Below are 13,989 nucleotides of genomic sequence, written 5' to 3' on the forward strand. Positions count from 1 at the left end.
GTGCAGTATCAGCATCAAACACACAAATCTGAAGAGCAGGAACTATCAAGTAGGCAAAAATCATTGCATAGAACAGATGTAAAAGGTATCTGATATGCTAACAATGGGGGTGCTTTTCAACCATTTCCTGCAAACAGACAAGTTAACTGCATCATTCTACAAACAACTGCAGTTTTCAGCCTACTTTTAAGAGTCACCGTAATATTACTACTGAAAACACAGACATATACTTGGTATATAAAAGCAGTTTACTCATGTTCCTAATGTGTGATGATGTTAACACTAAATACATTTCATATGAAGTCAACAACATAGCCTGTCATGGCAAAACCACAGCTAATATTTCTTGGATGTTTTTACAGATAAACGTGGGTAGAAATCTCTGATGCTTATGAGAAATAGCACCATAACTGGATAGTTAAGTGCTGCCCTCTTTTGTCAACTCAGAGGAAAACAACGCTGTGGTGACGTTTTGCAAGCATGAAATGGACTGCCTTCAAGTTGATTCCGACTTATGGCGACCCTATGAATAGGGTTTTCATGGAAACTCACAAGAATGGCAAGAATTCTGTCATACACAGTGAAGTTTGTAGACGTTTTTGTTTAATACATGCACACTCCTAATTCATTCCTGAGGTAAACAAACAATGTTTTATAAATTCATGACAATACAAAGCAGAACATAAAAGGCAGGTGCACAAAATGCATCTTAGAGGAGAGAACATGCCAGAAATAAGCACAGGAGTAATTTAATGATGGTGACAAAATGGTCTGTTGGCAGGAGAGCAAGTAGCCATTGCATACCAGTGGAGGTCCAGCTGCTGATTGCTCATTGACATCCCCTTTCCATGCAGCAACATAGCTAACCTTCACAAAAAAGCTACACTTACTAGCCATTCATTCTAGACTGCAGAGTTTACTTCCAAGTTCCCACTTTCAGTCATCTTTACTGGATTTTATCCACGGTGGCATTGCATTAGCAGAGAGTGCAAAAGCACTTACTGCTGTGCAAGTCAGGACATCCAATTTTCTAACCTCCCACCAACCCCGCCCACTGCTGCTCTCACCGCTACTGCAGCTGGGTCTATATATATAAAGGTGCTGCTAGTGCAACACCATCACTGGATGCAATCTACTGTGATGCAACCTAAGTTTAATAGGCCAATCCCATATGTCCCAGAGCAAGCAGTGAGGCAACTCCTTCACAATATAATAGAACCTTATGTTACGATCACAGGAGTCATTGTGTAAGATGCAAATTTAGTTTGGTTCAAAGAGTTTTGTGACAAACAGAAGTATTTTTAGAAGTACATTCATCTCAATAGGCAAGAGACATTTAGGTACTCATTTTTTTAAAAAGGGAAAAAAGGTTTGTGATAAACCAAAAGCAGTTACTTCAATTCTTGAATGAAAATTCATAACAATGCAAAAAGAAAATTCTTAAGATAATTTTGTTTACTTATATCAAAATGCATAGCACTGTAGCAGTATAGTAGAATATTTCTTTTACTGTGTCTGAAACAAAGAACTAGCATATATTTAAGTTCCTGACTGAACTTCCCATACACAATCAACAAAATGAGTTTTCAGTAGAATTTGGGCAGTAACAAATGACAAAGGTGATGCTTTCCAGAATAAAGCCATCTATAGTTTTTACTTTTCTTTAAAGCCAAATACACAAAAACACAGTGCACATTGAAAAACTATAAAAATAAATCCAAGTTTATTTTCTTACAGACCATGTTCCATGATTACTTATTAATAATCACAATTAAAAGGCAGCATCAGTTTCACTTTCACTCTCAAGAACTGGATTACAGTTTCCCAAAGAGAATCTCCCTAGAGCCTTCTTTATGTCATTTCATCAATAATACCACACATGTTAGCATCTTTATCCAAAATCTGATCCTTTTTGGTGCTAGAGCTTGCTCTCTGCTGCTCATTCTGTCCAATGCAATTGATGCTGTCCTCATGGTCCATAGGTTCAGTTTTTATCCTCATCCCTCCATCAGAATGAGGCAAATCATCAGGCAGAGAGGCCAGGCAGTTCTGGATCATTTCAACAACTCGCTCTAAATGCTTCTGAAACCTCTCTGCAGTTTCCAAACGTTGACGTTTCTGCACTTCCATCATGACTCTCAATGTCTCTCTGGCTTGATGGGGTCGATATTCATTTATAAGATGATGTACATGGACAAAGAGCAGTTTTAAGTCTTCCAGTTTCTCCTCTCGTTTTATGCTGCCTGGGCTCCTTATCAATATATCCAACAGGTCCAAGAAGTTGACCAAGATTGACATATTGAGTTTCCTTAGTTCTTTCTTATGGTCAAATTGCATAGGATGCAATCGTTCAATGCCTTGGCTTTCCAATGGTCGAATGATTAGATCATCACATTGAAACTGGTTTCCAAACATCATATAGCTATCTTTAATTGGTGGTGGAGGCTTAGGGGCCACACCTTTACGAATATTTTCATCAGTATATTCTTTAATATACTGCATTGGAGGTGGAGGGAGGGCACTCACTTGCTGAGGTTCACTCATCGTGGCAGTTCAAATTGCTAAAATAAAGAGTGAATACAGATTTAGAATATTAGTTTTAGAGCAAATATAAATGTAACACCACCATATTTTAATACCAGTGACTACACAGTTAAGTCTTCATAAATTAGAAGAGAACTCTCTCCCCCTACTTTTAGGCCTGTTATGGGACAAAAATATTTACAGTAAATTATGTGGAGTCATTTAAATGTTTCGAAACACATTTTAGACGATTTAAAATGAAATGAAATATTCAGATATTATCTGTGCTACTTTTAACAAGGCAGAGGCAGCACCTACCCAAAACAGCTAGACTGGTGAGGACTCGAGAGAGGGCCTTCTCAATTGTGGCCCCCACCCTATGGAATTCTCTCCCAAATGATCTACGCCATGCCCCATCTATAATGAGCTTCTGCTGGACCCTGAAGACTTGGTTTTTTTAAGCAGGCTTTTGGAACGGGCTAGTTTTACTGTGTTCTTAAACTTTTAACTGTTTTATATACTGTTTTAACGTGTACGTCGCCCAGAGTTGCTGGCCAACCAGCCAGATGGGCGACTAGCAAATCTCATATAAATAAATAAATAAATAAATAAAAAATATTTGAGAAAGCGGACTTGTATCAGAAAGCACCTTAAGGTATATGGACACCAGATTGTCCGATGTAAATCCCCATATTTTACAACCAAGTTGGGAACTTACAGTGCAAGTTACGTACACGCTTACTGAGAAGCAAATATCAGCAAGGTCAATGGGACTTGCTCCTAGGGAAATGGATGCAGGATTGTAGCCTTAACTGTTCACAAAATATCAGGAGCTTGCAACACATGGATCATGAAGCGATACAGGTTCACATCCCTCTTTGTGACACAGAAGCTCTCTCAGCATCAAGCATAAACTGACTTCGCTACCCTAACAGCAAGGGGCCGAGCCTTATAGTCGCTATATCGGAAGCAGGGTCAGCCTTAGTATGCTTTCACTGTCGTACATGAAAAGCATCTCTTCTGAAGAGAAGGAAAACACACACACACCCAAACACTTGGAAGGCGGATTCCAGAAGAAAGCAGAGAACTTCAATCTTACGATTCTCATCCTGTGGGGAAACGAATCCCGCAGGCAATCATTTTTGGAAGAGGGTCAGGCAAGGGCTTCTGAAACTGCATGCAAACTGGGAGTCAAAACCAGTCCCTATCACTGGACAGGACTTGACAGGACTTGACAGCCACTGGACAGCCCTCCCCCTCGGGTTTACTTGCTTCTGCAGGCTCAGAAAGATATCAACGCCCCTCACCTGGTTTCCCTTTCACAGCTTCACCTACCACAGTTCGAGCTTCGCTTTCCCCCAACTCGTCCCTCCGTTTCTTTCTTCCCTTCTCTTTCCCCTAACTACTGGCACAGAGCCACTTCCGGCGTGCTCTACTCGGTCGCCTGCCTCTCTATTGGCTTGCGCGTTGAAACGATGAGCAGCTGCGCAGGAAGCGTGAAAGAGGCGAGGTGGGAAAGATAGAGGGAAAGGAAACACCCATAGTCTTAACCAGAGAAATTGGCTTGCTTTTTGATTGGCTGCTCTTGATGTCAAACAGAAGTATCGTCATCTTCGTCCTCCCATCCCACTGTCGTCAGGGCGGACGGAACTCAAAGCGCTGAAAAGATTTCTTTTAATCAGCGTATCAGAAGCCTTCGCCAAAGACGTTAGAAAGAAAACCGCCTAGACCGGCAGTTCCTTTGCAGGCAGGACTTCCTGGTTACTTTTGACGTTGTGCTTTGTGTTTCATGAAAGGGGTTAAAAAAAATTAAAGGGATAAAATCTATAGAAGCTCATAGACCAAAGGAAAATGTATCGTAGTGGTGATTCACATCGCCAGTATTTATCAAAGCTGTAGTTAGATACCGGTGTATTCTTCCTTGTTTCACAAAGCCCAAATATAGGCGTTCATTTTCTGTAGGAAAAAATGTGTGTGTGCGGTACTGTGTTTTTTTTAAAAGGGTAGGAAATCCCCCGCCAATGCTTCCTGCTGTAAGACACATTTTATTTTTCTCAAGTTCCAGACTGGGTCGGGGTGAGGAATCTGACTGAGTGATCATATTTTTCATATAATTGTGAGCTAGGCATACTCCGGAGTTATCCTGAAATTTAAGTTTGGACGTAAGGGCTACTTATTTAGAAAGTGTATAAACTGCTTTATCATAAAGCTCTCCGAGTGCGGAACAACAGCCCTACAGTATAATTCAGTATTGTTATCCCATAATACAGGATGCTGGAGGGGAGGGGGAGTGAGGTTGGGAGACCATATTTTGTATCCCATTGTTATAAACCCCATATTGTAGATCAGGGGTGGGCATTAAAACCACTTTGAATTATAATTTCACATCTCAGTACAGGACTGAGGCTGATAGTTACAGAAACTATCTAATAAATGGTTTGAGAATGGTCAAAACTCAGTTGTTACTGTGCAAAAAAGCTTTCACAGCTACAGGTCTCCATTGCAATCCAACACACTACACATGTGTCATCAAAATGAAAATGTATTTTTTTGATGTTCACCGCCCAGAGAGCTATTGCTAGTCGGGCGGTATATAAGTTTAATTAATAAATAAATAATAAATAAGATAGAGGTACATACGGTGGATAGACGGAAGGCAGTTTACCATTTAAAAGATTAGAATAAACAAATGCTACAAAATATTCTCAGGCCAAATGAGATGAAGGCATAGGTGCGCTGGCCTGGCCTTCCTTACTTCTGCCCTCTTTCAGAATAAAGCTAAAGAAGACCAACAAAGCAATCATAATGTCAGGGGAGACAAGTCTTAAGTAGCAATAAAAGGCTTCTTGTTTTTCTAAATTAGGCTGTTAGCTCATATGGTGTAATAGGAAACTGACTGCTGTCTTAGACACTATTTTGTATCTGGCTCCACCATTATTTTACATCTGATTGTGGTTGGTGAACCTTAGTGCTTTAGTTTTTTTTTTTTAAAAAAGCAACGTGGACCCTGCAAGTTCAAAGTCAGCCCATACCTGACATGGGATCTACAAACATGTCAGTATCTGTGAATCTCAGTCACCTCAAATCTTGAATTTATTTACCTTCATGCAGTCATACAAATCTCAGACATAGGGCTGATTCACACGGAAGGTGAACTTCGGATTAAAAACGCAGCTTTTCCCTTTGCGATTGATTTGCAAGATTCACACTACCTTCCAATCCACTGTTTTCCACTACCTTCTGATCCGCTATTTTCCACTACCTTCCATTACCTTCCAATCTGCTGTTTTCCATTCACATTTAGTATCGCTGTTTCCTTGTGGCCCCGCCACCAAATCTACATGTTTACTCCCTCCAGAGTATTGCTAGTGGAGAAGGGGAGGGGGGGTTAGTTTCATTGTTTCTTGTCAATTGCACTCAAAGAGGGTGGGGGTGCAATTGACACGAAAAACTTTTTTCTGACAGTTTCATTTCCTCCTGACATTTATAGCAAAGCCCCCTTTTATTAAGTACTTAAGAAATGTAATTTTTAGTGGAAGTGTGTGTGCGCACATACGCACCTTTTGTCACATCACTAATTGGGCAATACAATGATATGGGGGGGTTCCATTGACAATCATGCAGGGGACTGTTAAATAACACACACACACACTCATGATGTAGTTGGAAGAAGAGACAATGGAACTCACAATGGAGAGGGATGTGCAATCACCATGACTGTTCAGGCTTCAAGGCTGAAGCCAGGAGAGCTCCTCCGCGTGAAATTGACATGACACTGGCTAAACCTCCCCTCCTATTCCTAGTAAAACCCTTTCTTCCTTTTTCTTTTTTTAAATTGGGTAGTGGGAGACAGGTTTTGTATGTGTGTGTGCTGCAATGAAAAGTAGACACCGCCACCCCCCCCACATGCTTCACAGCCTAACATTCCCTTCCTTCCTGCAGATTGGCAGCGTTGTGTGGGAAAGTTGCAGGGGTCGTTCAGCTTCGCTTTACCAAAGCCCATGAGAGTTTGGGTGGAAAGAGTCTGAACCATGCCGAAGTTTTTTAAAAAAAGGAAGGCGGTTTACTGGGCAAGAAAGGGGCGAAAAAAGGAGGGCTGCAGCAGTTCAGGAGCAGTCAGTCAGAAGTTGCTTGTTGAGCCAACGGAAATAAAATTGAGAGTTTAGTGGGTGGAAAAAGGGGAATATATGAAAGTGACAATCCACTCCCCAGCAAAAAACATCAGAGCAAAGCGCCTACATGGGTGAAGCAGGGATGGTTTTTCCTTTACTTTTTGCATTTTCAGTGGGTTGGTTTAATCTGGATTTAAAGGGAAAAGCAGTGACACACCTTCCCTTTGCCTGCAACATCATATAAACCCTGTGAATTAAACAGGGATGCAAGTAGTGCCTGTCTCACATTAAATTACCATAGGTTCAGCACCCCTGCAGGTCTGACAAATAGAACTAGGTTCATCCACATGCTAGTGCTGATACCTCACTCCGAATCCCTGGATAACATCATTAAGCTGTACATTTCTCTCCTTCATGGAAGGGTACCAGAGAATTCTGGATTTGAACCAGGATTTTATGGTTAATTTTATTTTTTATCCACCCTTCACCATGTGGTCCTCGTGCAGGTTGCAGCAATTTAAAAATACTATGTTAAAACAGTTTAAAACAAATTAGAGTGCCAAAGGCCAGGCTAAAAAGGTGCATCTTCAGTATACCACAAAAATATATAATCAAGGTGTCAGACACATCTGTGGGAAGGGAACTCAACAACTTAGGAGCTGCCTGCCCCAGAGAATACCTTCTCCAGGGCCACCCTCTCCCCAAACTTCAAGGGCGGTGGAACTACCAAGAGGGCTCCATCTGCTGATCTTCACCTGAGAGGGTCTTTAGGGAAAGAGGCAGTCTCATATATTTGGGGCTTATGTGCTACCAAGTTTCCATGGGTACACAATGGTTTCTGGAATATTCATTACAGAATATATTACTGTTTTCAGGCCAAGGGCAGCTCAAGGAGGAGCTCAAGCAGCTTTAGGGCAGAGTCAAGTATGAAATGTCCCAGGGGGGTAGATGGGAAGGCCCCAAGGGCCAACCTGGCCCAGGGTCTGGAGGTTCCCCATCCCTGCTATGTGTTGTTGCTGTTATGTGCCTCTAAGTCGACTACGACTTATGGCGACCCTATGAATCAGTGACCTCCAAGAGCATCTGTCATGAACCACCCTGTTCATATCTTGTAAGTTCAGGTCTGTGGCTTCCTTTATGGAATCAATCCATCGCTTGTTTGGCCTTCCTCTTTTTCTACTGTTTTTCCAAGCATTATTGTCTTTTCTAATGAATCATGTCTTCTCATTATGTGTCCAAAGTATGATAACCTCAGTTTCATCATTTTAGCTTCTAGTGACAGTTCTGGTTTAATTTGTTCTAACACCCAATTATTGGTCTTTTTTGCAGTCCATGGTATACGCAAAGCTCTTCTCCAACACCACATTTCAAATGAGTTTATTTTTCTCTTATCAGCTTTTTTCACTGTCCAACTTTCACATCCATACATAGAGATCGGAAATACCATGGTCTGAATGATCCTGACTTTAGTGTTCAGTGATACATCTTTACATTTCAGGACCTTTTCTAGTTTTCTCACAGCTGCCCTCCCCAGTCCTAGCCTTCTTCTGATTTCTTGACTATTGTCTCCATTTTGGTTAATGATTGTGCCAAGGTATTGATAATCCTTGACAAGTTCAATGTCCTCATTGTCAACTGAAAAGTTGCATAAATTTTCTGTTGTCATTACTTTAGTCTTTTTGACGTTCAGCTGCAGTCCCGCTTTTGTGCTTTCTTCTTTAACTTTCATCAGCATTCGTTTCAAATCATTACTGGTTTCTGCTAGTAGTATGGTATTGTCTGAATATCTTAAATTATTGATATTTCTCCCTCCAATTTTCGCACCTCCTTCATCTTGGTCCCATCCTGCTTTCTGTATGATATGTTCTGCGTACAGATTAAATAAACAAGGTGATAAAATACACCCCTGTCTCACATCCTTTCCGACTGGGAACCGATCGGTTTCTCCATATTCTGTCCTTAAAGTAGCCTCTTGTCCAGAGTATAGGTTGCGCATCAGGACAATCAGATACTGTGGCATCCCCATTTCTTTTAAAGCATTCCATAGTTTTTCATGATCTACACAGTCAAAGGCTTTGCTGTAATCTATAAAGCACAGGGTGATTTTCTTCTGAAATTCCTTGGTCCGTTCCATTATCCAACGTATGTTTGCGATATGATCTCTGGTACCTCTTCCCTTTCTAAATCCAGCTTGGACGTCTGGCATTTTTCGCTCCATATATGGCAAGAGCCTTTGTTGTAGAATCTTGAGCATTACTTTACTTGCATGGGATATTAAGGCAATAGTTCAATAATTACTGCATTCCCTGGGATCCCCTTCCTTTGGAATTGGGATGTATATGGAACACTTCCAGTCTGTGGGCCATTGTTTATTTTTCCATATTTCTTGACAGATTTTACTCAAAATTTGGACTGATTCAGTCTCAGTAGCTTGTAGCAACTCTGTTGGTATGCCATCTATTCCTGGTGATTTGTTTCTTCCAAGTATTTTAAGAGCAGCTTTCACCTCACATTCTAAAATTTCTGGTTCTTCATCATATGGTTCCTCCGTGAATGAATCTGTCATCCTTGCATCTCTTTTATAGAGTTCTTCAGTGTATTGCTTCCATCTTCCTTTTATTTCATCTTGGTCAGTCTGTGTGTTTCCCTGTGGATTATTCAACATCCCTACTCTTGGTTTAAATTTCCCTTTCATTTCTCTAATCTTTTGAACAGGGCTCTTCTTCTACCCTTTTTGTTGTCCTCTTCTATTTCTATACAGTAACTATTGTAATAGTTCTCTTTGTCCCTACGTACTAGTCGCTGTGTTGTTGCATTTAGGGTTCTGACTGTGTTTCTTTCGCCTTTTGCTTTTGCTTTCCTTCTCTGTTTAACCATTTTAAGAGTTTCTTCAGTCATCCAGTGGCGTCTTTCTCTCTTTTTAGCTAGAGGTATTGTCTTTTTGCATTCTTCTCTGATAACGTCTCTGACTTCATTGCATAGTTCTTCTGGTTCTCTGTCAACTAAGTTTAAAGCCTCAAACCTGTTCTTTATTTGATCTTTATATGCTTCTGGGATGTTATTTAAATTGTATTTTGGCATTATGATTGCTTTGTTGGTCTTCTTTAACTTTATTCTGATTTTCGATATGACCAATTCATGATCTGTACCGCAGTCTGCTCCTGGTCTTGTTTTTGCAGAAAGTATGGAACTTCTCCATCTTCTGCTACCAATTATATAATCAATTTGATTCTTATATTGGCCATTTGGTGATGTCCACGTGTACAGTCGTCTTTTCGGTTGTTCAAAAAATGTGTTTGCAAGAAACAAATTATTGGCTTCACAGAATTCAATAAGTCTTTCTCCTGCTTCGTTTCTGTCTCCTAGGCCCCATTTCTCCACAATTCCTCATTCTTCTCTGTTCCCTACTTTTGCATTCCAGTCCCCCATGATTATCAGCACATCTTGTTTTGCTGTGTGATCAATTTCTTCCTGTACTTCTGCGTAAAATCTCTCCAATTCCTCCTCTTCTGCATTTGCCGTCGAAGCATAGACTTGGATGATGGTTATGTTGATAGGTTTCCCATTTAATCTCATTGATATAACTCACTCAGACCTTGCGTTGTAGCTCCTAATTGCTCTTGCTACATCACTTCTCACTATTAAAGCAACCCCATTTCTTCTTAATTTCTCATTTCCTGCATAAAATATTTTGCAGTTGCCTGATTGGAAATGTCCTATTCCCGTCCATGTTAGTTCGCTCACTGTATACCCTGTAGCAGTATGTTAGCCCAGCAAGCTATAATAGCCTTAAGCTGATCAATATAGTCAATATAGTTGTGATTTGCCTGGAGGCTTGTATTCCCCTTTCAGGCCCTTTGGGTATGTCAGATCACCTCATAACCACCTGCAGTCTAATCTAGGTGCTTTAATGAGGATATGATGGCTTGCCCAGTATGCTGCTGGAAAGTACCTTGTTAAACTGAAGACATGAAAGGAGCTCTGATAGGCATAGATTCAAGGGTACAGGTGGATCGGTCGAAGGACGGTCAATGATGAGAGTTGCTTGTTAGCAACGATGGAGATAAAGATGGTAGCTATGCAGTTTGCCAAGGGAAGATGTCAAGGTGCTCCAGGAAAGATATTATAGTTTTCTAACAATTAGTCTGCTTTGAAGGTGTTCTGTGAAAAGGTCAGAACAACCAATTATATGCAACAGATGTCATTATGTGTTACTTCAAAGTGTGTAAACTCATTAATCATATATGTAACTTCATGTGTATGCTAATAATATGTGCCAAGATTTATGCTATATAAACATGACCTGTGCCCGGTATGGGTGTTCAGTCTCTGACGTCCGCTACTGCAGAGCGGTGGGACTGATCCACTTTTATTGGGAATACTTGGCTGAATGCTGTAAGTTACTCAATAAATTTTAACTCTTTGTAAGCAAACCTTTGGTCTGCATTCTCATCTCTGGTAACCCAAAACAACCTGAAGTGTTACACTCACGCCAAGTATTGTAATGTTGATGCGTTTCATTTCTTGCTTGACAATTTCTAACTTTCCCTGGTTCATGCTTCTCACATTCCATGTTCCTATTGTGTGTGTTGTACAACTCCGGACTGTCCTTTCGCATCTGGGCGCATCAGCCTCTGGGCTTCCTTGTGGCTTTGACCAGCTATGTCATTAGTCACAGCACTACTCGTACTTGTCCTTTGTTCTTCCCCAGTAGCTCTGTGAGTGCCTTCTGACCTGGGAGTCTCATCTTCCAGCACTATCTCGTGTTGCATTTGGGATACTCTGTTCATAGGGTTTTCGTGGTAAGAGATATTCAGAGGTGGTTTACCATTGCCTTCCTCTGAGTTTGGATACATCTTAGTCTGATGTCTCAGCTTTGACCATTCCACCTTGGGTAGGGTTGCCATATTGCCCGGATAGCTGGGTTTTACCCGGATTCTATGCATGCCACCCGGCGCCCGGCTAGCCCCCTACGTGGCCTGGATTCTCAGCTTTAATTTAAAAAAAAAATTAAGTTTCTAGGTGGTCGGGTTCTCGAGATATACATAAAAACGTCAGCCACCCCCCTCGACTGTTAAATCTTTCTTTAAACAGTACTGTACTATAGCACTTTGTAGCTTTAACCCCGCCCGTTCAGCATTGCAGCCAATCAGGGATTGTGTTTCAGTTTCATTGACCTGAGGCAATGTCTAGAAAACAAATTGGTGGTTTCAACCCCCCCCCTGTTTATCTGAAAATCTCATAAATTGGGTAAGTATATACATTTCAGGTTTTTTTCCTCTTGTGTGCAGGAGTCAGAGCTTGGGCAGTGTTTTGAAAACCTTCCCAATACTTGATTTTTGTAAAAGCAATGCTAATCCCATATGCCCAAAGTAAATCCCATTTAATTCAATAGGACTTACTTTGAGTAGACATGGTTATGAATGTGCTGAAAATCAATGGGACTTTGGAGTGAATGTAAAAAAGAATTATGTTTGTGTTCTAACTCTTTCTGTCTCCAGTCCAATTTTAAAGCAAGTAGGCAGGGCTTACTTAGGTATTACAGTTTTTATTCTGTAGGAAAGTAATACTGATTTTTTTAAAACTAATACTGATTTTTCTGCAATGACCAACTGGTCTGACAATAAACTATTATATGGGCTGTATGTATTTATACATCTGCTGTGTGTGCATGTGCGTGTATGGAGTCTTTTCAACACCCCTGTGAGGTAGGGTTGGAAACCAATGCAGCTCACAACAAGAAATAAAGCCATTTAAAATCCAGTGACCATAAAACAAGTATAAACAGTTGCAAAACAGCGTAAAGTGGCATGATTTGGAATTTTGGGTTGTGTGAATGAAGTTGCTTATCACTTGAGGTTGCATTTCTGTCCCTGTTTGAGTAAGCCCCACTGAATATGCTGGGACTTGCTTCTGAATAAATAAATTTAGGATTGCACTATAAATATCTTTACAGTTTGTGTAAATAATAAATATATTTGATAGTCATGCTTATATACATATTTCTTCATTTATCATATTTTTGGTTTTTGGTTAGGAATCCTGACTGGTTGTGAGATGCTTAGTTTTTTGCCTTACTCATAGGAATCTTGTTGTGGTTGGTATGGTATTACATTTAGGAAAGTGTTACTGCCTTCTGTGTTTTTTTTTCCTATTTGCATTTCACTTATCTTTAACCTCACTCCGTTACAGCCATAGAAGCAACAGCAGCATATGCAAGATAATTAACTCCCATTAGTGATAAGAACAAGAATTTATAATTATTATTTCAATTAAAACAAGAGGCTTATCAATACTTTGAAGAGGACCAGATATTTATTTTCTTTCTGAGCCCAGGACTGGGTCTTTCATGATGCCCGGTGTGTGTGGGGGAGCAGGAGAGTAGTCGATAAGACAGACATCCTGGCATTGGTAATCTAATTAGCAAGGTATGTGTGGGGTTGTTGCACACTTCCAGGCCCAGTTTCATTTTGAGTATGGAGGTGGAACCTGTGTAGATGTGGTTGAGAAATTTTGAGTTAAGCAAAGCTCTGCTTTTATAAAACCTAAGAAACATACAGATACTTTGAATGTCTGAGTGCCTGCACCAGTGGAATACTGGAGGAACTTGTAAAACTTGCTGCAACAGTATTTAGAACTGAGCATGTGGTGTGAAAGACTCCTTTTCCTAACATTTTGGCTTGTTTTTCTCCACCCACCACATCTCTGAAATATATTGTATATGTTATGGTTAACTGTGCTGCTGCCCTGACTTACTTTATGTTTGTTGCTATTTTGTGTTTTTATTATGTTTTTATATTGATTGTGTATTTTTATTGTTTTTATTATATTTGTAAGCTGTGCTGAGCTCTGTTTTTAACAGCAAAAGGGCAGGATATAAATTCTCTTAATCAATCAATAAATACTCCATAGTGTTGGAAACTAGAGTCTAGGCATTTAAGGCTGAAAATGTTGCTTAAAAAAAAAAGATTTCTCACATCTTTCCCCAGTTTTTGGTGGTAATTCCTAGGCACAAAAACAAAACAACTGGACAATCCAAATATTAATATGCAAATATTTGCATAATATGCAAATAATATGCAAATACTTTACATAATATGCAAATTAACCTGCCCGGATTTGTGGAACTGGAATATGGCAACCCTAACCTTGGGTGCCCCTACTAGGAGTCTAGCCTCTTGGTCGAGACTCCTGATGGCTTTGCTCTCACCTTCTTCAACACACTCAAACCCCCTCACCATGTTAAGGTGTGCATCTGAAGAGGTAAGAAGATGTTCTCTATTACAATACAAAGTAGATAATCGTTTGCATGCATTGTGTATAACAGTGTACTAAAAGTAAAAGCACGTTTCAA

General features: G+C 40.2%; 1 protein-coding gene across 3 annotated transcripts; it reads right to left on the bottom strand.

Annotated features, from left to right (window-relative positions):
- Positions 1 to 230: 230 nt before the first annotated feature.
- On the bottom strand, positions 231 to 4,129 carry MED7 (mediator complex subunit 7). 3 transcript variants are annotated; one of them, XM_061621954.1, is made up of 2 exons: positions 3,859 to 4,129; positions 231 to 2,561 (listed from the first exon to the last, which is right to left on the bottom strand). In XM_061621954.1, the coding sequence occupies exon 2, from the start codon at positions 2,542 to 2,544 to the stop codon at positions 1,852 to 1,854; it is 693 nt and encodes a 230-aa protein (XP_061477938.1). In that variant the 5' UTR covers positions 2,545 to 2,561; positions 3,859 to 4,129; the 3' UTR covers positions 231 to 1,851. The 3 variants fall into 3 exon arrangements, with proteins under 3 accessions (XP_061477938.1, XP_061477937.1, XP_061477939.1); XM_061621953.1 differs by having other exon boundaries at positions 3,831 to 4,129; XM_061621955.1 differs by lacking the exon at positions 3,859 to 4,129 and adding an exon at positions 3,571 to 3,763.
- Between the last annotated feature and the right edge of the window lie 9,860 nt (positions 4,130 to 13,989).

The sequence above is a fragment of the Rhineura floridana genome, chromosome 3 (genome assembly GCF_030035675.1).
Source record: "Rhineura floridana isolate rRhiFlo1 chromosome 3, rRhiFlo1.hap2, whole genome shotgun sequence".
NCBI lineage: Eukaryota > Metazoa > Chordata > Lepidosauria > Squamata > Rhineuridae > Rhineura > Rhineura floridana.